This window comes from Penicillium cosmopolitanum (genome assembly GCF_028827165.1).
Source record: "Penicillium cosmopolitanum strain IBT 29677 chromosome Unknown utg000001l:1.0-706529.0:1.0-706990.0, whole genome shotgun sequence".
Classification (NCBI taxonomy): domain Eukaryota; kingdom Fungi; phylum Ascomycota; class Eurotiomycetes; order Eurotiales; family Aspergillaceae; genus Penicillium; species Penicillium cosmopolitanum.
Window position 1 is genome coordinate 457,089 of NW_026622671.1, and position 21,561 is coordinate 478,649.

At 47.4% G+C, this 21,561-nt stretch overlaps 3 protein-coding genes across 3 annotated transcripts; 1 reads left to right on the forward strand and 2 right to left on the reverse strand.

Moving 5' to 3' along the window:
* Nucleotides 1–1,166: 1,166 nt before the first annotated feature.
* On the forward strand, nucleotides 1,167–6,614 carry N7509_000109 (amino acid adenylation domain-containing protein; the record flags this gene model as incomplete). The annotated part of the gene is made up of 2 exons (XM_056624756.1): nucleotides 1,167–6,389; nucleotides 6,462–6,614. The coding sequence occupies 2 exons, from the start codon at nucleotides 1,167–1,169 to the stop codon at nucleotides 6,612–6,614; spliced, it is 5,376 nt and encodes a 1,791-aa protein (XP_056494857.1).
* Nucleotides 6,615–9,374: 2,760 nt separating this feature from the next.
* Nucleotides 9,375–13,859, reverse strand: N7509_000110 (uncharacterized protein; the record flags this gene model as incomplete). Its single annotated transcript, XM_056624757.1, has 2 exons — nucleotides 9,375–12,314; nucleotides 12,363–13,859. The coding sequence occupies 2 exons, from the start codon at nucleotides 13,857–13,859 to the stop codon at nucleotides 9,375–9,377; spliced, it is 4,437 nt and encodes a 1,478-aa protein (XP_056494858.1).
* Nucleotides 13,860–17,607: 3,748 nt separating this feature from the next.
* Nucleotides 17,608–21,119, reverse strand: N7509_000111 (uncharacterized protein; the record flags this gene model as incomplete). Its single annotated transcript, XM_056624758.1, is given in 7 exon segments — nucleotides 17,608–19,021; nucleotides 19,074–19,728; nucleotides 19,790–20,124; nucleotides 20,177–20,286; nucleotides 20,333–20,626; nucleotides 20,642–20,885; nucleotides 20,938–21,119. The coding sequence occupies 7 exon segments, from the start codon at nucleotides 21,117–21,119 to the stop codon at nucleotides 17,608–17,610; spliced, it is 3,234 nt and encodes a 1,077-aa protein (XP_056494859.1).
* Between the last annotated feature and the right edge of the window lie 442 nt (nucleotides 21,120–21,561).

Below are 21,561 nucleotides of genomic sequence, written 5' to 3' on the forward strand. Positions count from 1 at the left end.
GCCAGTTTTGGCAAGAAACTTAGGCCCGAGTAAGAGAATTTCTGAAAGTTATGATGGAGTCTAGTGAAGTGAATGCAGGTGGCGGGTTAATCTATGGAAAGCTTCATGAGCATTACTACTGAGTAGTACTGGCACCCTTGGAATTGAGAATAGGGGACCATGCTGCCGATACCGAAGTAAGGTCGAGGGGTTATTTTTGGAATTGCACGATTTGAATACATCACATTTCAGTAACTTACTGCGATGTTCCCTTGCAGAACCCGAAATAATTGAAAGATGATGTGATTAGACTGGATATTAGGTATTCTGTGTGACTCTACAATGTAGCTAGTGAAGGAGCATTGGAACTTGCGCTGCAGATTCGTCACCCCCTTACTCATACCTGATCTAGTAAACCCGCCATGCAAGTCCCTTACACGTACGCTGTTTTGAAGGTAGCCGAGCTATGAATTGAAGTAGCCATCTGGCTCGTGTCCGTTCGTGAGAATTAGACCAAAAGCATCAGAAAGGGACGTTTGGACGAAATGGTTAACGTTGATTTTGAAGTTGAGCCATGCCTCTTTCCCAGCCTATCTACTCATTCTGTCAATCAATCACACGTCAAGGCACCGGCCTATTACCAGCATGGTTTCGAATGGGAGGTAACAATCTCAGAGGACTCTCTCCTCCAGAATGTCGTGCTGTCCTGGAATATTTTACTCGCTAAATATACGGATTCGACTACCATCACATTTGGCGTTATATCTGGCTCCGAGGGTAATAAATGTCACGATGATACGACCGTGGACGAGTATTGTACTTCTTTGAACCCAGAGAGCTGTTTGCCGACCGTGATTCCTCTGGCCAGCAGGCGTCAATATCGGTTTCACGAGTGGAAGTACGACGCACGAATTAATACCTGCATTGCAAATGGTTCGCACAAAGTCTGGCTGGATCACTGGATTAATTCAGTAAGTCATACCAGTTGAAGAAGATACAACCTTGGTTGGATACGCTAACGTCTGTTGACTCAGCCTAATCATGGGATTAAACTGATCCTGGTAGTAGAACAAAGGAGATGGCCATGCATGTCCTTGTATGGAAAACCATCATTCATCGACGAGGAATCTGTTCGCTTGTTATGTTCAGCATTCCAGCACATTCTCGATTGTGCATTGGAGAACCCGATGGGACTGCTGAAGAACATCGAAGTAACTCCTAGTCACCACTATCGACGAATTCTCGATTGGAACTCACATATATCCAAAGAACCATTGGCAGAATGCATCCATGACCTCATTCAGAGAAGATGCATGGAAACTCCAGATGCAGAAGCCATCTGCGCCTGGGATGGTACCATGTCCTATGCCGCCCTAGAACAGGAGTCAGCTAGGACCATGGAATGGCTGCAGCATCACGGGGTTGGACCCGAGACAATCGTCCCGCTGTTGTTCGAGAAGAGCAAATGGACAGTAGTGGCCGTGTTGGGGGTACTCAAAGCTGGAGCTGCGTTTGTATTGCTCGAGACTTCGCATCCCATTGAACGACTTAAAAGCATCTGCCATGATATTGGGGCCTGTATCATTTTGACTTCCGCACTCTGCAAAGAAATCGGCTCGAATCTGGCCGATATCACAATTTCAGTCCCCTGCGATGTCGAGCGAAAGCTACCATACGGTGAGGGAAAGATGAAACCTTGTATTCGCGCTCAACCGAGAAATGCGGCGTACGTGGCTTATACGTCAGGATCGACAGGGAAGCCGAAGGGGGTTATCATCGAACATGCTTCGTTTTGCACCAATGCGATGGTCAGCTCCGAAGCTCAAAACCTGAACAGCTGCTCCAGAGTGCTACAATTCGCATCATATGCGTTCGATGTTAGTATCCATGAAGCCTTGGTTCCTCTCATTCTCGGAGGCTGTGTTTGTATTCCCTCGGCGTCACAAAGGGTAAATAGTCTCCAAGAAGCGATTGTCCAGCTGGGTGTCAATTGGATGGAACTTACTCCCTCCGTAACTCGCCTTCTGAGTCCCTACAAAATCCCCAATGTCAAGACACTGGTCGTTGGGGGCGAGTCCATCTCGCCGGCAGAGCTCGCCCGCTGGGCAGGTCACATTCGTCTCAACGTGGCTTACGGTCCTGCGGAGTGCACCGTGGTCTCTATGGTGCAATCGAATGTGACGAAACATGACAATCCGTTATCTATCGGTCGGGGATGCGGGGGGTCCGTGTGGATCGTGGAGCCACAGAACCACAACGTGCTGGTACCAATCGGTGCACCGGGTGAGCTTCTCATCGGAGGTCCCATTGTGGGCAGGGGTTACCTGAATCGGCCCGAACAGACTGCCGCTGTCTTCGTCCAAAACCCGCCGTGGCAAGCGGAAAGGAATTCGCGCTTCTACAAGACGGGCGATGTGGTGCGTCAGAATTCCGACGGCAGTGTCGTCTTTCTAGGCCGCAAGGATACGCAAGTGAAATTGCGAGGCCAGCGTATTGAACTGGGGGAGATCGAATATCAGGCCTCGGGCTTCTTTCCTGGTGCTGCGGTGGCTGTGGAGGTTGGCAAGCTTTACCATGGCCATCCGGCTCTAGTTCTATTTGTGGAATGGAAGTCGTTGGAGAATAGAAAAAGATGCAGTGAGACAAATTGTTGCCGGACCGTCCAAAATGACAAAACTCATTTTATGTCCAATGCGCAGTCGGCCAAGGTAGGGCTCTCGCAGATATTGCCTTCCTATATGGTCCCCGATGTTATAGTTCCCTTGTGTACTATCCCTCTTTCACATTCAGCCAAAGTGGACCGGAAGGCTTTGCGAGCCATGATACCCCGCTGGTCCAAGGACGAAGTGAAATTATACCAGGTCACAGCGAACTCCACTAGCTGTGGCCGAAACCCACATCATGCTGGGCACAAATACGACGAAATGGTTCAAATGGTTGCTCGTGTACTATCGCTTGATCCGAGCGAGGTTAGCGAGCATGATAACTTCTTCCAGTTGGGTGGTGATTCGCTGTCTGCCATCATGCTTTCGAGGGAGAAAGGCACCATTCCATTGCTCTCCTTAACAGTGGCGGATATTTTCCAAAGTGCTTCAATAGCCGAGCTTTTTCATCGCTCACAGAAGACGCCTCTGCCAGAGTCTATGCAGCCTGGCATACCTACGAATGTTATGCCATTCTCCTTGTTGGACCCGATGAAGATCGAAAACTACAGGGAATGTGCAGCACAGCATTGCGGTGTAAGCCCATCTCTCATTGAGGATATATACCCATGCTCGCCGCTCCAGGCACGCCTCATGGCCAGAACTGCCCGTCAGCCAGGTGCATTTCAAGGGCATTTCAACTTTCGCTTGTCCCCCAACACCGATTGGGAGCGGCTGCACTGGGCTTGGAACAAAGCTGCCGATTTCTTTCCTATTTTGCGCACTAGAATTATCAGTACGTGGCAACTGGCTGGCGGCAATCCTCTTCAGGTAGTCGTACGCGATAAAGACATCGAGTGGGTCGAAGTAGCAGCAAGCGAGAGCGAACCGAAGAGTCGCATGTCATTCGGTTCTCCCCTGATCTATTTTGTTGCAGTGCGTGCTAAGCACAGTCCCGTCCTGACCCTCAATATTCACCACGCATTATTCGACTTGGTCGTATTCCAGCAGATTCTCGAGGCAGTGGAAGCCGCATACCAGGGCAAACCCCTTGTCTGGCGACCGTTTTCGCCGTTCATAAAATACGTTCAAGACCTGAACAGATCTCAAGCAAATGATTTCTGGAAACAGGAATTCACTGGTCTCCGGGCAGTTCCATTTCCCGCGGACATTACCCCTGGAAGGTCAAATCTTGATGCCATCCGCTGGACTCGCAAAAGCTTTCGTCTCGGCCATCAGAATGAAGCAGGAATCACATTATCTTCCTTGATCCGTCTTGCATGGGCCATGGTGCTCTCGCAGTATACCGGCTCTCCTGACGTGGTGTTCGGTACCACTGTCATGGGCCGCAATATGCCTGGCACTGCAGATGTCGGTGGGCCCACCATCGCTACGTATCCCCTCCGCATTACTCTCCGGGACGAAGAAAGTATCAAAGAAGCACTACAGAGGGTTCAGAACCATGGCATTGCCATAGCCCCTTTCGAACAGTCTGGTATTCAACATATCCGACACTCTAGCCCCGAGTCCGCCATCGCCTGCAGTTTCCGAAACATGCTAGTCATTCAGCCGTCGTCGGATAACAGCCTCCTGGCCAAGCGGGAATTATCACCATTGTTGGTATTGGAGGAAGGTGGGTCTTGGAAGCAGAAGTCGTATGTGAATTTCAGCACCCAGGCGTTGAATGTTGTGTGCGAGCCGGGCGCCGGTCATTTAGACGTGACAGCGTATTTCGACCAAAGTATCCTGTCGTCACAAGAGGTAGAAGAAATGCTTACCTGCATGGATCGTCTACTCCAGCTCGTCTTGCAACACCCTGATGCCTCAACGAGGACAATTCTTTCTCAAAGCCAGTCTCCTGATGGAGATTTGGATCGCTATGAGGACCGCACATCATTGGCAAGATTGGAACAAGCGGCTTGCCAGTATCTGGGAAACGAGGTCCGGGTGGCCGCAGTGTGGATTATCCCCATGGAATCTCATGTCCCCAAACTGGCGCTTTTTGTCGGTGCCATGAGTTTGAATACCGTATCAGACGGTAGATGGATACTGGCGGGTGTGAAAGAGCCTCTACGTGCTCGCCTGGTTCAGATGATGCATGAGTTTCAAAACAATCCGCTCAGAAGAGCGGTTCCATTCTACTGCATTCCCGTGCCATTGCAGTATAGACCGTCCATGCCTGGTCTCTTTCTTGACCGGGCTCGTGCACAAGAGGCTGCGTCGAAACTCACGTTGAAGACGTTGACATCATGGCAACATACCGGAGATTCTGGTTTCGAGGAGCCCTTGTTGTTTCTTGAGGCGACTTTGAGACGGGCTTTAGCTACAGTGCTATCTCTGGAGCCTGAGGAAATTGGGGTCAACGACGATCTGGTTTCCCTAGGATGTGATTCACTTGTCGCCATGCAGTTTGCCGCTCAGTGTGACCGACAAAGCTTGAGGTTAACGATCTCAGAAATCTTCCAGGCAAGCTCGTTAAGATGCCTTGCGTCGACGCTGAATAGTCGTCCGTCCGGTGACCCCACACCGGCATTGGAAGCTTTTGCGTTGCTAAAGGCGATATACGGGGACCGAGAGTCATTTGAGCAAGATATCCAAAGGTCTGTCGACGGGTGGAATATCAAAGAATCAATTGACGCATTCCCATGCACCACCGCCCACCTCGGGCTTCTTTCTGGACTTGGCACCTGTCAATCCCATACGATCTGGGAGATCGGGAGTCCTGACAAGCAGATCGATCTTGTAAGCTTAGCCAAAGCTTGGCTGAAGCTCGTGAATCGCCATGCAGCACTTCGAACCCTTCTCCTTCCCAGTCGTTCAAACCCTTCTGAGTGGTTTCACGTAGTGCTGAACTCATCTCCCGTCAGTGCAAAAGTGGTAACCAAGTTGAAGAATGCCAGGCTTTTGAAGGTTGCTAGGAAGCCTCTTCTATTGAGAGATGGTCTAGGGGGTCTTCCTTGCAGGTTCGCAATCTATCAAAGTACCACGGGAAGGACTCTCTGCAAGCTGGAGGGCAGGTATGCCTTCCTCGATGCATTCTCAGTGCTAGTCCTCATGAAGGAGCTTCGACATATTCTTGATTGTCTTCCGACTTCTGATCCATTGCTGCCCTCCTACTCTTCATGGGTTGCTTATTTGCGTCGATGGAGTGAAGATCCGTTGCACCTACAATTCTGGGATCAATACCTCGCTGGCATCCAGCCTTGTATTCTACGCGCATCTCGAAATCACCACCATCACCAGTACGAAGGCCGCCAGCATCATGGAGCCAGTGAAACCAATGGAAATTACCCTCGCTTGATAAAATCACACCGCCAAATTGTAGTACAAGATACCGTCGCCTTACGCAAGTATTGTGATCAACGGGAACTTACCATAACCAACATCCTCCAGGTAGCCTGGGCGCTTACGCTGAAGGAGCAGACTGGGATAGAGGACATCTGCTTTGGAGCGCTGGTTTCGGGCCGCGATGTGCCCATGGATCATGTTGGTAATATCGTTGGATCGCTCTTCAATGTCCTCGCGTGTCGCATTCAGATACCGGCCACCGATAGCGTCAGCTCCGTTCTTCTGGAAAATCAACAGATGATGCGTGAACGAACTGCGCACCAATTTTGCTCCCTACAGGAGGTGACACGGCTAGTGCTCAAGGCCGGGCCTGAGGCCTCGTCATTATTCAACACCTGTCTGTCGGTCGAGCAGCCGCTGTCGGATGAGGCTGAAACAGGTAAGGGGTTTAGAGCGCTCGAAACTGTGGAAGAAACTGAGGTAAGAGACGGGAGACTCGTTATGTCTCCTTCTATTTGCACAGGCTGACATCCTTTGCTAATTGTGTTTCAGTACGACTTGATTGTTGCTGCCACTGTATTCCCGGGCAGGATCGAGGCCAACATAATGTATTGGTCTTACTTTTGCGATTCAGCCCGTGCTGCTACAGTTGCGGAGACATTTGCCCAGTCGATTGAACGTATCATTTTTAGTGTGAGGAGCTAGAATCCCATGTGATGGCTGGTATGCTTCTTAGCGAATAGGAGTAACGAAATCAACAGTTGAAAAATGAATGTATCATGTACCTACCTAGGTACGATTGATTGAAGAAAAGAACTTAGAAGTAACTTTAAGATTTGAACTTCACAGTAAAATATACGGTTGAGTGAAAATTTATAGAACTAGACCTCTGCTGCTGTGACACTTGCTGATTCCTAAACTCTAGGGCAGCTATATCGACGGAAAACTAAGCATACAGAAAGGAAGGAAAAAGAAGACTCTGTGTAAGAGCTCGCTACGGCTTCCTTTACAAGTGTTTATAGAATGTAAGCCCTTTGGCGGTGCCTAATTAGGAAAGTATAATAATGAAGAGATATTTTATTATAGATAATTAAAGGGCTAGAGCTTTAAAGTCTTATAATTATACTAGAATAATTATTATTGATTGATTGATTGATGTTTTATTACGCCCGGAGGTGCTAACCTAGAGGGCTCTAGTGTCCACGGTTCCACATATTAACTAGTTACACTGCGAATTTCCTGCTTTTAGTAGAATAACTAGAAACAAGCTTCTACTAGTAATTACCTTGCGGGCGTTTCATCACACGGGGCATTTCATGTCACCGGGATGGGGGTTAGTCAATATACTAGATATCAGTCAAGAGAGGGGGCAGGGGCGAGGAAGTCGTAGTAATGTCCACTTGTCTCTAGATTCCTAACCACTAGTGGCGGATTATGATAGAGTGCATGCAGTATACCCACTTGCCTTTCGCCTCAATCGCTGAACACATGCCACTTCTTGGGTGAAAAATGCAGCTTTTCCTGAGCCAGTTATTATTTGAGGGAATGAGAATGTCAGGGCGTCTATTTTCCACACTTGGCAAACGACTTGCGATATGGACTGTGGGTTGGTTCAGAGATCAGTAAGACGATGCCAGACAGACACCTGACAATATATTACATACAGCTTGTTATTTACATTGGCACTTGAAGCACGTGTCTGTGGCGGTGCATTGTACCGTTTTGTAAGAATACTGTACGGCTATGTAACGTGGGTCTGGCAATCAACGTATGCTCGTAGAATGAACGGATGCATTGGGCCGGAAACAATAAGTAATTGACGACAAAAGAGGCAAATAAGTTAATTATATATTACGAAGCATTATGTTGCCTTGTTATCATCATCGGTACTGGTATTACTCGGTTCGTTTCCCCAACGATGGACAGCAAGTTAAATCCGAGCAGTTCCTAGGAGAAGTGGTGTCTATGGAGGCGGTCATTTGAGGCGTTTAGCATTCCTTCGGACGGAGCGAGTATGAATCGGCGACCACCTACAAATGTGGGCCGCCAATGCTACTCGACATTCCTGTTTCAGTTGAGAGCGCGTTTCTTGGTGCTGGTTTTGGCAATGATTCCAGGAAATGCAGCCGGCAATAGCAAGCCTTCTGCGGGACGATTTGCGTAGGGAGTAGAACTTGGGACGGCAGTGAAGCTCTAAATTTTCTCGGCATTTGCGATCTTTGAAGGCTATCGCTGGAAGTCGCCAGAGGAAAGAAATGCGAAAGTCGTTCAAGGGCAAGAGGGGAAACGGCCAAGGAAGTTGTTGCGGGGGTCATTTGGAAAATGAATTGGGAATCGTTGAAAATCCATTCTGCGGAGCTGTTGGAAGGTTAAGTTGGAGGGTGTCTTTGAAAGGTATCACTTTAAGGAACCGTTGGAGAATCTCGTTGAAAATACTCGATTAAAAGGAGTCGCTGAGGTAATAAATTCTAAATTGTCGTTGAGAAGATTTTTTTTGGGGCCACTGAGGGAAAGAATTTTAGGTAGTCATCGAAATTATTAAATCTAAGATGCGTTGAAGGAATAATTAAATTGATATCGGAGCATTCAATTTAGAAGTCGTTGAAACTAACTGGACGGGATCGTTGAAGGGGTCGTTGAAGAAATATTATTAGGTGGTCGTTGAAAGTATCAACGGAGGGGTTTGTTGGTAGGTTTTGCTTTATAGAATTGTTTAATAAATATAACAACCGCTGGACGATTTAATTTTAAGAACTCCGAGGAGGAGCGGCTGGATGAAGTCGTTGGAAGAAGACGTTGAAAGGCGACGTTGAAAAAACCAATTCGAGAGAATCGTTAGTATAATCAAGTTTGTGTTGTTGAAAAATTTGCATAGCGAGTAGGTGAGTGTTAAGATATTAAGTGATGCTTCAGTGCTCATATTATTGAGGGGGGTTGATTGTGTTGTGTTGCATGTTATGTCTAAGATACATGTAGACTGAGAAGTCAGGTATATGTGTATGCACGTGATCTCAGCCTCATGATTATCCCAGCAACCGTGCGGAGGGAATGTGTCTATACTGTAGTGGTTTCTATATACAGAGGGAAGGTGGGAGGGACAAATCGAGACTTGACTGCATGGGGGATGACGAGCTGGCTACAGAGGCAATCAACCGGCTCTCACATGAGGCAGTTGTAGGAGGGAAAAAACCCTGAGTGATGTCGGTATGAATTCACGTGGGGCAACCCAATAAAATTATTCTTTTGGTATTCCACTGACATTGTTCCAAACTTCATGAGCGGTGCACTTTGAGACTCACATCGCATCTACCAGGTCCTCCTTCTAGAAGAGATTGGAAAATAGAAGGAGGAGAAATCAAAGTTCATTGAGGCTTGCGACACTTGAATCCTATGAAGGAAATTTGACCTGATGAGTGTCCTAGGGCCAGCGTATTACCTTTAATCGCCGAACAAGAAGGCCGAGCCCTAGAGGGGAAGCCATAGAACTGGTTCCCCGTTCAAGACTATCCACTGTTCCTGCTGTACAAATAGCCCCAGCTTTGCCGGAGATAGATTGGAGGTATGATAGCTAGGCCTGAACCGGATATCGAGGGAACATAGGTTGGTGCTGAGATACGAACCATCATGAGAGAATTCGAGATTAGTGACCACCCCGCCGATACTGAAGGTGTGTTGTAGGGCGCCTGTCACTGTGTCCCAGAGCCGGACAGTGTTATCGCGGGAACCGGATACCAGTAACCGGCCGTTGGGCGAGAATGCCACCGACTGAACTGGAAGTGAATGGCCCTCGAGGGTCTGTTGTAAGGCGCCTGTCACTGTGTCCCAGAGCCGAACAGTGTCATCGCGGGAACCGGATACCAGTAACCGGCCATTGGACGAGAATATCACCGACTGAACTGGAAGTGAATGGCCCTCGAGGGTCTCTTGGAAGGTACCTATCGCTGTGTCCCAGAGCTGAACATTATCATCGTGGGAACCAGATATAAGTAACCGGCTATCGGACGAGAATGCCACTGACTGAACTGAATACGAATGGCTCTTGAGGGTTTCTTGTAAGTTACCTGTCGCTGTATCCCAGAGCCGAACTGTCTCATCGCGGGAGCCGGAAACCAGTAACCGGCTGTCAGGTGAGAATGCCACCGACTGAACTGAATTTGAATGGTCCGTGAGGGTCTGACGTAAGGTACCTGTCACTGTATCCCAGAGCCGAACAGTATGATCGCTGGAGCCGGATGCTAAAAGCCAGCCATCAGGTGAGAATACCACCGACTGAACTGAATTCAAATGGCCCCTAAGAGTCTGTTTTAAGGCGTCTGTTGCTATATCCCAGAGCCCTATCGTCTCATCGTTAGAGCCAGACGCCAGAAGCTGGCTGTCGGGTGAGAATGCGACCGACTGAACTGAATTCAAATGGCCCCTGAGAGTCTGTTTCAAGGTACCTGTCACTGTGTCCCAGAGCCGGACAGTGAAATCGTGGGAGCCGGACGCCAGCAACCAACCGTCAGGTGAGAATGCTACTGACTGAACTAAACTCAAATGGCCCTTGAGGGTCTGTTGTAAGGCACCTGTCACTGTATCCCAGAGCCGGACAGTACGATCACTGGAGCCGGACGCCAACAGCCGGCCGTCAGGCGAGAATGCCACTGACTGAACTGAATTCGAATGGCCCCTGAGGGTCTGCTGTAAGGCACCTGTCACTGTATCCCAGAGCCGGACAGTACGATCACTGGAGCCGGACGCCAACAGCCGGCCGTCAGGCGAGAATGCCACTGACTGAACTAAATTCCAATGATGTCTTAGGTTCTTTTTTAGGGCTGCCACGTTGTTCCAGAGCCGGACAGTGCGATCGCTAGAGCCGGACGCCAACAGCCGGCCGTCAGGCGAGAATGCCACTGACTGAACTGAATTCGAATGGCCCCTGAGGGTCTGCTGTAAGGTACCTGTCACTGTATCCCAGAGCCGGATAGTGCGATCGCTGGAGCCGGAGGCCAGCAGCCGGCCACCGGGGGAGAATACCACCGACTGAACTGAATTCGAATGGCCCCTGAGAATATGTTCTAAGGTGCCTGTAGCCGTGTCCCAAAGCCTTATCGTCTCATCGTCAGAGCCAGACGCCAGCAGCCGGCTGTCGGGCGAGAACGCCACCAACTGAACTAAATTCGAATGGCCCCAGAGGGTCTGTTGTAAGGCGCCTGTCACTGCGTCCCAGAGCCGAACAGTGTGGTCACTGGAGCCGGACGCTAGCAGCCGGCTATCGGGCGAGAATGCCATTGACTGAACTGAACTCGAATGACCCTTGACGGTCTGTTGTACGGCGTTTATTGCTGTATCCCAGAGCCGAACAGTCTCATCGCAGGAACCGGACACCAGTAACCGGCCGTTGGGCGAAAATACTACTGACTGAACTGAATCTGCATGACCCTTGAGGGTCTGTTGTAAGGTACCTGCTGCTATGTCCCAGAGCCTTATCGTCTTATCTCGAGAGCCGGAGGCCAGCAGCCGGCCGCCGGGGGAGAATACCACAGACTGAATTGAATTCGAATGGCCCCTGAGAGTATGTTTTAAGGCGTCTGTTGCTACATCCCAGAGCCTTATCGTCTCATCGTCAGAGCCAGACGCCAGCAGCCGGTTGTCGGGTGAGAATGCGACCGACTGAACTGAATTTGAATGGCCCCTGAGAGTCTGTTTCAAGGTACCTGTCGCTGTGTCCCAGAGCCGTACAGTACGATCATGGGAGCCGGACGCCAGCAACCAACCGTCAGGTGAGAATGCTACTGACTGAACTGAATTCGAATGGCCCTTGAGGGTCTGTTGTAAGGCGCCTGTTACTGTGTCCCAGAGCCGAACAGTGCGATCGCTGGAGCCGGACACTAGTAGCCGGCTATTGGGTGAAAATGCCACTGATTGAATTGAATTCGAATGACCCTGGAGAGCCTGTTCGAAGGTGCCCGTAGCCTTGTCCCAGAGCCTTACTGTCGCATCGTCAGAGCTGAACGCCAGCAGCCGGCCGTCAGGCGAGAATGCCACCGACCGAACTGAAAGCGAATAACCCTCGAGAGACTGTTGTAGGGAGCCTGTCACCGTGTCCCAGAGCTTTACTGTCTCATCGCCGGAGCCAGATGCCAGCAGCCGGCCGTCAGGTGAAAATGCCACCGACTCAACCGAAAGCGAATGACCCTCGAGAGTCTGCAGTTCCGCACTCCAGATTTCCTCAACCTCTGGCAACTGACGTATCCAGTCAGGCAGTTCTTTTTGAAACTGTCTACGGACTATCGTTTTTTGGGGTGCAAATATGAGCCCTGAGCAGTAAAGTTGAAGCGGCGCATGATCGGCTATCTGGCTGTTCTTGAGGATAAAGCGATTTGCGTCATGCAGAAACTCAGATAGTGAAGAGTTCTTCTCGCCCTAAATCCGTTAGGCTAAACACTATGTAGTATTCATAATCGGGCTTACCTGTGTGACTGTGTGCAAAAGATTGATGATCCCTACAACATCAGAGATGCGGCCTAGGATGCTCATTGCTTCCATCCAGTGCAAAAAATGCACCTGAAGGAACAACATTGCTTCACGCATCAAAATATGGCGGTTATTGCTCCGTACCAGGTGGTGTGCCCAATAACGACAGGCATATTGCAATTCTGGAGCGAAACAGTCATTAATAGCCTGCTGATTAATCTCCACACGTTGTGTTCCATCACTTGTTAGCCCACATATATTCTTTCTTAAGCCCCGACACACAAGGAGGCATTGAGTGGCCAACATATAGTGCGTTCCCTTCTCATCTATCCAAAGAGGAGTCTTCTCACGCGTTTCCGGATCAAGAAGAAAGTCTCGAAATGATAGGTGAAAGAGTTGTACCGGTAAGGTCTTGTCTTTTGGTATACTCAGAACTGAGTGTAGTGGGTTGAGTCTGAGGTGAACAAACCTCTCCGAGACGCCGATGAGTCTTGACAGTGAGATAATTGAAAGTGGGCTCTCTAATGTCACGATTGCACCGACCACTTGATGAAATTCTTGGACCAACTTCTTTTTCTTGCTTTCGGTTTGTCTGTAAAGAAGCCGATTAAGCACAGGAAGATAAGTTCCATCCAGTTTAGATTCATCCCTTTGTGATGTCAGGATTTCTGGAAGACTGTCCACTGGGTCCCAATCAGGGTCTTCGAATATGCGGCATATCGTAGCGGCGAAGATGAACAACGGAACAGACAGTGCTACTAATTTCCGGACATTTGCAGCCCCAGGCCAGTTGATAGGCAGGGGAGGCTCTCGCTCTGCTCTAATCTCTTTAATTCGATGATTCAAAAATAATGATAAATCATGCTCGATAGCCTCTTTAGGAATTTCATGGAGAATCAAGTCTTCATGATATTGGTGTGCAAGCTTTTTGAATCCCAGACGAATAGGTAGTTCTGGTCTGCTGGTCAAAAAAACTCGCAGACGCATAGTCTCTGAACTTTGTAGCTGCGGTAGTAATTGGAGTATAAGACGTATATCACTCTCCACGTCACATTCGTCTAGTGCGTCAATGACTATGACCACATTTGGGATTGGGTGAATGGATGAATCCAATTCCAGTAGAGGTTGAAGGAGTATTGTATCAAACTGCTCCTTTAGCCCTTTGTTTCCGACGTCAACGTGGTCGTGGATTGCTTTTTGAATACTCGGGACCAATTGGGGAATCCTCTTTGCTAGCTGTCTTGTGATTGTCGGAAAAAGTCTTATCGGATTTCCTCTATCCCCCTCGCCCCTCTTAAAGAAGAAGCTTGCTCCTAGTACCTTCTCTTGTTGAAAGCGTTTAGCAACAGTGCGCGAGATTGTCGATTTCCCGGTCCCTGCCATCCCATTTAACCAGAAAATACACTTTCCTTGCGGTGACACCGCCCATTCTGCAATCTCGTTAAGAAGTTTGGTCCGAGTACCCGGAAGACATTCGTCTTCATGCTGATCCATGTAAGAGTCAAACTCGGCCCCATACGCAATTGGAAGCCTATCCAAGGGGTCTAAATGTGGTCAGCGTAAGTTCCACTGACTCTAAAGGTCTCATAAATTACCTGCACAGAGATCGAACTGAGCATTAATTGTGCCATGATTAATCCCCGTTTGCACTCCAAAATTGGGATTCTGAAAGGATATTGTACCCGCCATGATTATAATGATAATATAACAAATTTTGGAACCCAGGTGGGCGAGCGGGGTACGCGCTGAATAAGTGACAGTGTGTCAGCGTAAAACATCTATAACTAACAGGGGTCACGTGATTATATAAAATCTTATTCGCTATTTGGCGGTACAGATAAATGATCTCAGTGCTTCCCGGGTTTGCTCTTTACGGCGAAATGTACATTGTATTATGCAAAGTCGAATCAATCTCTAGCGGGTAGCAGGTTCAATTCAGAATGAGAGGCCTTAGGAAAGTTGTGGATTTCTTGATATACGAACTGTCGGCTCAGGTATGCCCTAAGAAGTAAAAATTCTGGGGTGCCCGTTTACTCCTTCACCCTGAACCAAAAATGAAAATCAGTTTCAACCCATTCATACACAAGAAGTGGGTGAAAATGAACACAGTTCTCGAACGAGATAGACGAGGTCCCTAGTGCTTGGGATGCGCTCGGCAATGAGTGACTGCTACAGAAGCTTCAGAATTCATGCAGTTCTAACTTGAGAAAACGACCAGAGCTCTGTGGAAACAAATAGCTTACCGCCTGAAGAAAACCGATAGTCTTTGCCGATAAGGAGGCTTGGAAAAATTTGACGGCAGCTGAATCCGTCGGCCAGCGAGCAGGAATATCGATCGCTGTCAAGGCGCTACTTTGCAGGCACTTTTGCATAAGCCCCATCATGATATAAGGTATTGCTCTCAGGTATTGGGTTTCTGCTTGATCTTGTGGATATTCCATGCAAAACTCTAAACAACCTGGATCAGAGTTAGACAAGCCTCAAGCGCTGCGCTAACTTCTTGGGTCCCACCAATTTTCAAAGCCCCATCCATACAGAGTAGGATCTCACGACATGTCAGAAATTGGTGTGTAAAACCTAGATTGCTCAGAAAACCAATGCCAGCCAGTAGCTTGCTTGATTAGCTGTAATGCTTAAAGGGGTCAGTGTTGGCTTTGAGGCGCGGTACCTGGGACATTATTGAAGCAAGCTCCGCCTCAGTTGGAAAAAGACCAGGCTGTTTCACGAGCTGCTCAAGAGAAACTGGCGCTATTTCAAATAGTCCATATGTCAAGTTTCCGGCCAGGTAGATTTCCCGAGGTGATAGAAGGCTGGGGTGCTGATAAAGTCGAAAAAGGAAAATCAATTCGTTAGTTCTATTATTGGAAATTTGTCGAATAGCTACCCTTTTGTGTGAACTTGAGCGACGAGAGGCAATAATCACAGGCCCGGCAAGCTCGTTCTTTGTCAATTCTCGGTAGGTTTCCCATGGCGATTCAGTCCGTACGATCAACCCGGAAGTGATCTTCTTTTCCCCGGCAATCTGGGGTAGGCCAAGGTCTTTTAAAGAGCCGTGAATGATCTTTCTGTCCTTTTTCATGGGATCTTCATTGGACTCTATGGTCTGCCCCGGTAGGCCATCATTCATACTTGAATTCAACCCAGATATTGGGCGCAAGGACTGGGTATGGCTGAGTTTTCAAGTCAAAGAGAGGATTCCAATGTTTCAATGTTGACAGTATCTTCTATGGTGAGATATCGAAGTAAATCGGGCCCGCAATGAGTTCTGGCTAGAGATTTTCAAAATCTAATTAAGTGAAAGTGTACTATGAAAAAAGGGATTTATCGGTTTATGACTCTCTTTGGAATCCCTGCGGTGCCAATGCCATTCTCTGCACTTGGAGACAGACAGTGCATTTATGATTCGAGTGAAACTAAAACAAGAAAATCGTCTCAGAGAGTTTAATTGTGCGAAGTTTAGATTTGCCTTATTGATGTTTTGGCTTAGCTAACACGTTTATACTAGCCAAAAGCATTGGTTCAAGGACGTGAAACCCTTTCAATAGGACACAGCCATTCTCGCGTTCGTCTTGACCAGCACGCACTTTCATGATTTGGCCTTGAAACGGACGTCAATAAGACTGGATAATGGATGGAGCACAAAGCAAAATATTGGCTGATTTCCAAAATTTTTAGTATGACATCCCGGTTGGCGAAGTGTATTCTGCAGAAGTAGTACTCTGGATTCGAGACTGTTTATCATTTTGCACCAAAACACAGCATGTACAGCAGGCAGAGGCCACACAGTCTCCACAGGCTGAGCCTTTGATATGAAAGTGCTTCTTGATTTTGCTTCGTTGCAGCATAAGTGGTAACCAGTGTATCGCGCAAGTCCCAAGTATTAAAAATAAGCAACACTAGGGGTATTGTATCAGTAACACTTCTGGCATTGAGGGGGGTTACATTTCTTGATGTTACATCAGAATTGCAATAGCTTTCTTTCTGCTTTCCCTTGAATCGCGAGGTTGTTTTGCCAAAAACACAGCACGGAAAGAGACATGCACAACAGCCTATTGGGAAATTTTGAGCCGATGTTCTCAATGATGATAACTGGCCACTTACAAATTTTTGCTGGGTCACAGCATGCCCAGAGCGAATAGCTCCAATCATGGCTGACAGAGTTATTGGAATCTGAAGTTGTCATTCTATCAAAAAGTGGCTGTAGAGTGGCTTGACCATAGCCCTCAGCGGCAGGAGGGTGACAACCGTCTTTATTATAGGTGGCATCCTAAATTGCTCAGTTGCCTGACTGTCAAACAGACTGAACAATTTAGAATGGCTTACGACGTTATGACAAGAATAATTTGATATCATTCGTGAGAATCAAGAAGACGTTCATAAACGTCTCGTAGCACAACTACCTGATAATTCCAAGGCGACTTTCGACGCCCGAGCATCACAATTACTTTCGATGTTTGAATTTTATCCTTTCATTCGTTTACAGACTAAATAGGAGGGCCCGTTGCATATTCGGTTCACATAGTAAAAAAATTGAAGTTTAAAATTGGTCACGTTCAAGATTTTTACGTTCAAGATTTTTGAGTTTCAATACTGCTCAAAATACAGAGAACGATATTTCCGGGCATATTTCATGACTGTCAGGCTAGAGCTTGCAGATACAGAAGTTTTGTTCGTAAATTTACAGGTGAAAAATTTACAGGTTATTTATTACAAAAGTTAGGCCTTCGTCTTTGAGTCTTGACAAGATAGCTACATGCCTTTCGGTGCGGGTGTATCGTATAAGAAAAACGTATGTATTACAGTACATTACACAACAAAATTTGGAGGCTCGGAGCTAAAGGGATGTGGCTGTGCAACAGCTGTCAAGAAACGGTAAGCCCAATACTCATTAAATACGTCGTAATGAAGAGGGGCCGGGATTAACCTTTCCCTACAAAATGCTGCAAACACGCCTCAACAGATGCTTGCCTTCATGAGGTACCCTCATTTCCATTTCTTGCATAGCATATTATCTATGTGGGAGTCAAGGGTCATGCTCTCTTTCCAAAAGAAGCCGGTATACAAGAGCCATAATATCAGTTATAATATTACGAATACATCAATTCACGATGACAAAGTATCTCAATTGTATAAACACCACAATGTGGCTTGTCCCATGCCCAATACTTATAGCTATTACTGGCGAAGCGGCGCAAACCAAGAGAATGATATGTTCAAAAGGTGTATATATGTAGTCAGCTATCTACCTATTTCTTGAGACTCGTGATCTCGTGCATCTCTCGAAAGGCTTCAACTCTCCCCAAGCCTGTCTCAGGAAACCTGTGTCGAGATGAGGGAACTGAGGTGCAATCTGTCTGAGAGTCTTCTTCTCGCTCTTGAGTGCGAGCAACTTCCTTCTATCCCTTGCATTGAGCTTCTGGCGCAAGTCATTCAAATTTGGCCTTGCCGCGGATGGTAACAGCTTTTGTTCGTGTTTGCTATATTCATCTTTTTTGAGATACTTGCCATCGCGGCCATATGTTGGGCTCGTGGATTTAATTCGTGCAGGAGTGGTTTTCACATCCATCTCATTTTCAGAATCCTTCTCTGCCTCAGTGAACACATCATTCCTACCATAATCTTCCACTCTAGCAGGGTAGTGAGTAAAAGACATGAACTCAGTGCATTTTTCTCCCACGGCGTTGATATCCCCATCCATTTCATGACCAATGCCGATTGCAGCCTGTTCAGTGGTTGGAGCAGGAAGGACCGATTTTGTGATGTAATTGAATGAAGGCTTTGTCCTATCGAACTCATCCAAGCAGCCTGTCAGTGAGTCTAGCTTAACGGTTTCATCCCCGCCTTGGTGCTCGATATCTTTGTCGATATTCAGAGGCTCAAGAATTCTCGGGTCAATAACGTCAAATCCGGGGGTTGTCGGGAGTGAGCTAGATTGAGAATTTTCGGTGGATAAATGAGTTTCCACGGAGTTGCATCTGGCACCTGATGAGTAGCTTTCGCTACTGCTCGAGCAATAAGTCTCTTGGGGCGACTCTATGATAAAGCACGTGGCGGCCGGAATCGGAACGAATATTTTGTTTGAAATCAGGGACTCGTCTCCTTGGCACTGGGGTGGACAGTGATAAAACCGCAGCTTCTTTGCACCTTTCTCTCCGGGTTTCACAGCAAAATTGCCGTCGGTTGCTTTTCTCTTCCTCGGTGGTTTTGGATTTCTCCAAATGGTTTTATTGAGCCCGTGCACGTCATGCAGGTGATGCCTGAGTTCGCGCTGATTCTCAAATGTTTGGGAGCATCCGCAAATTGACGCCTTTGGCGGCCACGAGATCTCCTGCATATGTTGACTTTCGATATGCTCTCGTAAATTACCGCTACGTGTCCAATACTGTAAACGCTCCTCGGCTGGCTTTTGACAATTCCCCAAACAGAAAGGGCAGTAGGCGGGGCGAATCACTGTGTGGCGGTACTTGACAACTTCGCAGTGCTGGTCCTCCCATGACTGGAGATGTGTAGTACAATGCACCTGCCAATCTTGCAATAGAAACCACTTCATACACTCATAGCAATAGCGCAGCGATGATTCAGGGACTTGATGCAAGAGTCCTGTCTCACGTCGAACGCAATCATGAATGTGGGCGCTTCTCTTACCTTTCGCAAGGCTGTGGAGGCTTGTATCAGAATCAGTTTACATATTGGGTCATAGCGACTCACTTTTGAATCTCTATCTGGCAGTCCTTTGCTGGACAAAGACCCTCGATTGGCTCTTCATTGGGAAGATAGATCACATCTTCTTTTCGAGAGCAAAGAATGCGGAGGTCTTCCACAAAGGAAAGTTTCTTTTCAAAGGTCAGCTCGTCTGTACAGGACATGGATGCTGCAATTCGTGCGAGCTCTGGCATGATCAAGTATTGTGCACGTGTGCAAGTGTTTTTCATTTCTTGTGCCGGCTCCCCCTTTCCGCGATTTAAGATTTTTTCATCTCGCTTCGTTTGTACCCACGAAGCTTGGTATTCCTTCAGCTTAGCTCGATGCTGTCGAGCAAGTGCTGCTTTATATTTCTGCTTCGTGACTCGAACAGCTTCTTGAGCATTGCATGTTTTAGCAACTTCGATATTTCTACTCATCTCTACCATTTCAGGTAGCATCAGAACACTCTCCTTTATGTGAGCAGGTAATTCAAGAGGAAGTCCTGCCTGACAAAACTGGCCATATCCCTGGAAGAACTCTATGTGTTTTGTTACTTTCTTCTCATCGAGCACAGCTGAGACTGTATCCACGGAGGAACAATGGGCTTGGTAGTGTTCTGGAAACGTTTTTGGGTCTCGTTGTGCTAGAATTTGAGAAACTGGCGCCGATCCGTACCGTTCTGCGTTAAGTCATCAGTAATTATGACTCCGTTCAGGAGGGTTGACGTCTCCACAACTTACTTTCAACTTCTTGGGCTAGATCTCGTCTGATACAATGTATGGTTGGGTGCTCACTGTATCCAGCCGTATCGAAGAACATGTGAAGATAACTGTAGAAGTCTTTGTTTGTGAGAGGGGTATCTTGTGGCCCGCGAGCCGTCACATTTCGAAAAATGGGCTTCTTCAAGTAGCTCTCTTTCCATCTTAATGGTATTTCTCCATTGGAAAGATCAAAGTTTGCCAAGTCTGACCGGCTTTCGATTGCGAAAAGAGCGCCATGTCCCAGCGCAAGTCCAAGAAGAAGGTCGCCAGACGCAAATGGTGCTCGCTTACTATCACGAATGCCAATTCCAAAACTGAGGATTAATTAGCTTTCTGAAAGAGCCAAAAGTGATATTCACGTTATACATTGTGTATTCTGGGTCCCGATTGTTCTTTAACCAAATCTGATTGACTCTCCATCCAATTTCCCATTGTGCGGTAGGTGATGGAAATAGTACCAAATCAATATGCTGGCACTATAGGTTAGAATTTAAACAGCCTTTCGAGATATGGCGTACGCACTTCATATCGGAGACCTCTTTCATGTTTGTTCCTATGCGAAGGCATGAAGGACCCAACTCTTGCCCCCGTAAAGAGATATAACTGAAGGGCAAATAGAATTTGAGGTTTCATCAGCACAGGGATGAAACTTTTGTGATCATCCTTCCACATTGAAGCAACAACCTTCAGAAAATCCTCTTTTCTGAAATTGTATTTCTGTTTTCTTTTGTTCACGACTTTTCCATCTTTGGTCAATGTATTTTTGATCCACTGCAATTTATCGTCAACGGCGCCAGACCAAATATGTCTGGAATGCTAACGGAAACTTACACCATATATTTCTTTTCGATCTGGTTCAGGGACCTCGGTTTTGGTGAAATCTTTGAAACCGCCGAAGAACCTCTCTGCGCACGCCTTACTCGTTCTCACAGTTGGTTTTTTATTAATGTCGAGTCGGCCAACAGTAGAGTCGATATACCAGCGGATAAATCCCTTCACCATTTCATGACTTGGAGGGGCGCAGCCTTCAAATGTTTTGTAATCTTCATATCCGTTCTCTGGGTCAGATGTAAAGCTAGGCAGAAGTCAGCCCTTCCTTCAATCAAGTTATGGTAGTTTCAACCTACTCAAGCCAAAGATCAAGAGCTTCTTTGTGTAATTCTCTAGTCCCCGGAAGCTTCTTATCTTTGTTTCGAACCTCGTCTTGCCCTTTGAAAGCACCAGGAAGATAACTATTCTTCTGCCGTTGGAGACGACGCCTCTCTTTGGCTGCATTATCACGCCTAGCAGGAAAGGCCTGTTGGCCCATATTCAGATATCTGTCCGGCTTGGGGTTAATAGTCGACTTTTTCGAAGTGATTGGTTTTTGGCATAGACAAGTTGGTGTGAAAAGTACATTTCACAGGAAGATGAAGGGGAACCGAAGCCAACCTTTATATCCGACAGACTCCAACCCCGACGTCAGGCATGATAGAGAAATTACTGGCTTTGGCCACGTCACGAGCGTAAAAAGATAAAGCGAACAAAAGAATTTCACACAGCCTCATTTTTGATACGGTGGGCAGAAATGCTTTTTTTTCTAAACGGGAACATTCGGCTTGCAGGGACCACCGCGCTAGTTGTCACAGAATAGATGGCCCGTTAGGCCCATACCGATTTTGGAATAGCTAGAGCCATACGGGGAGCAAACGCTGATTGGATGGGGAGCATCAAGGGGTGATTAGGTATTGAATAATCACTGAGCAAGACTC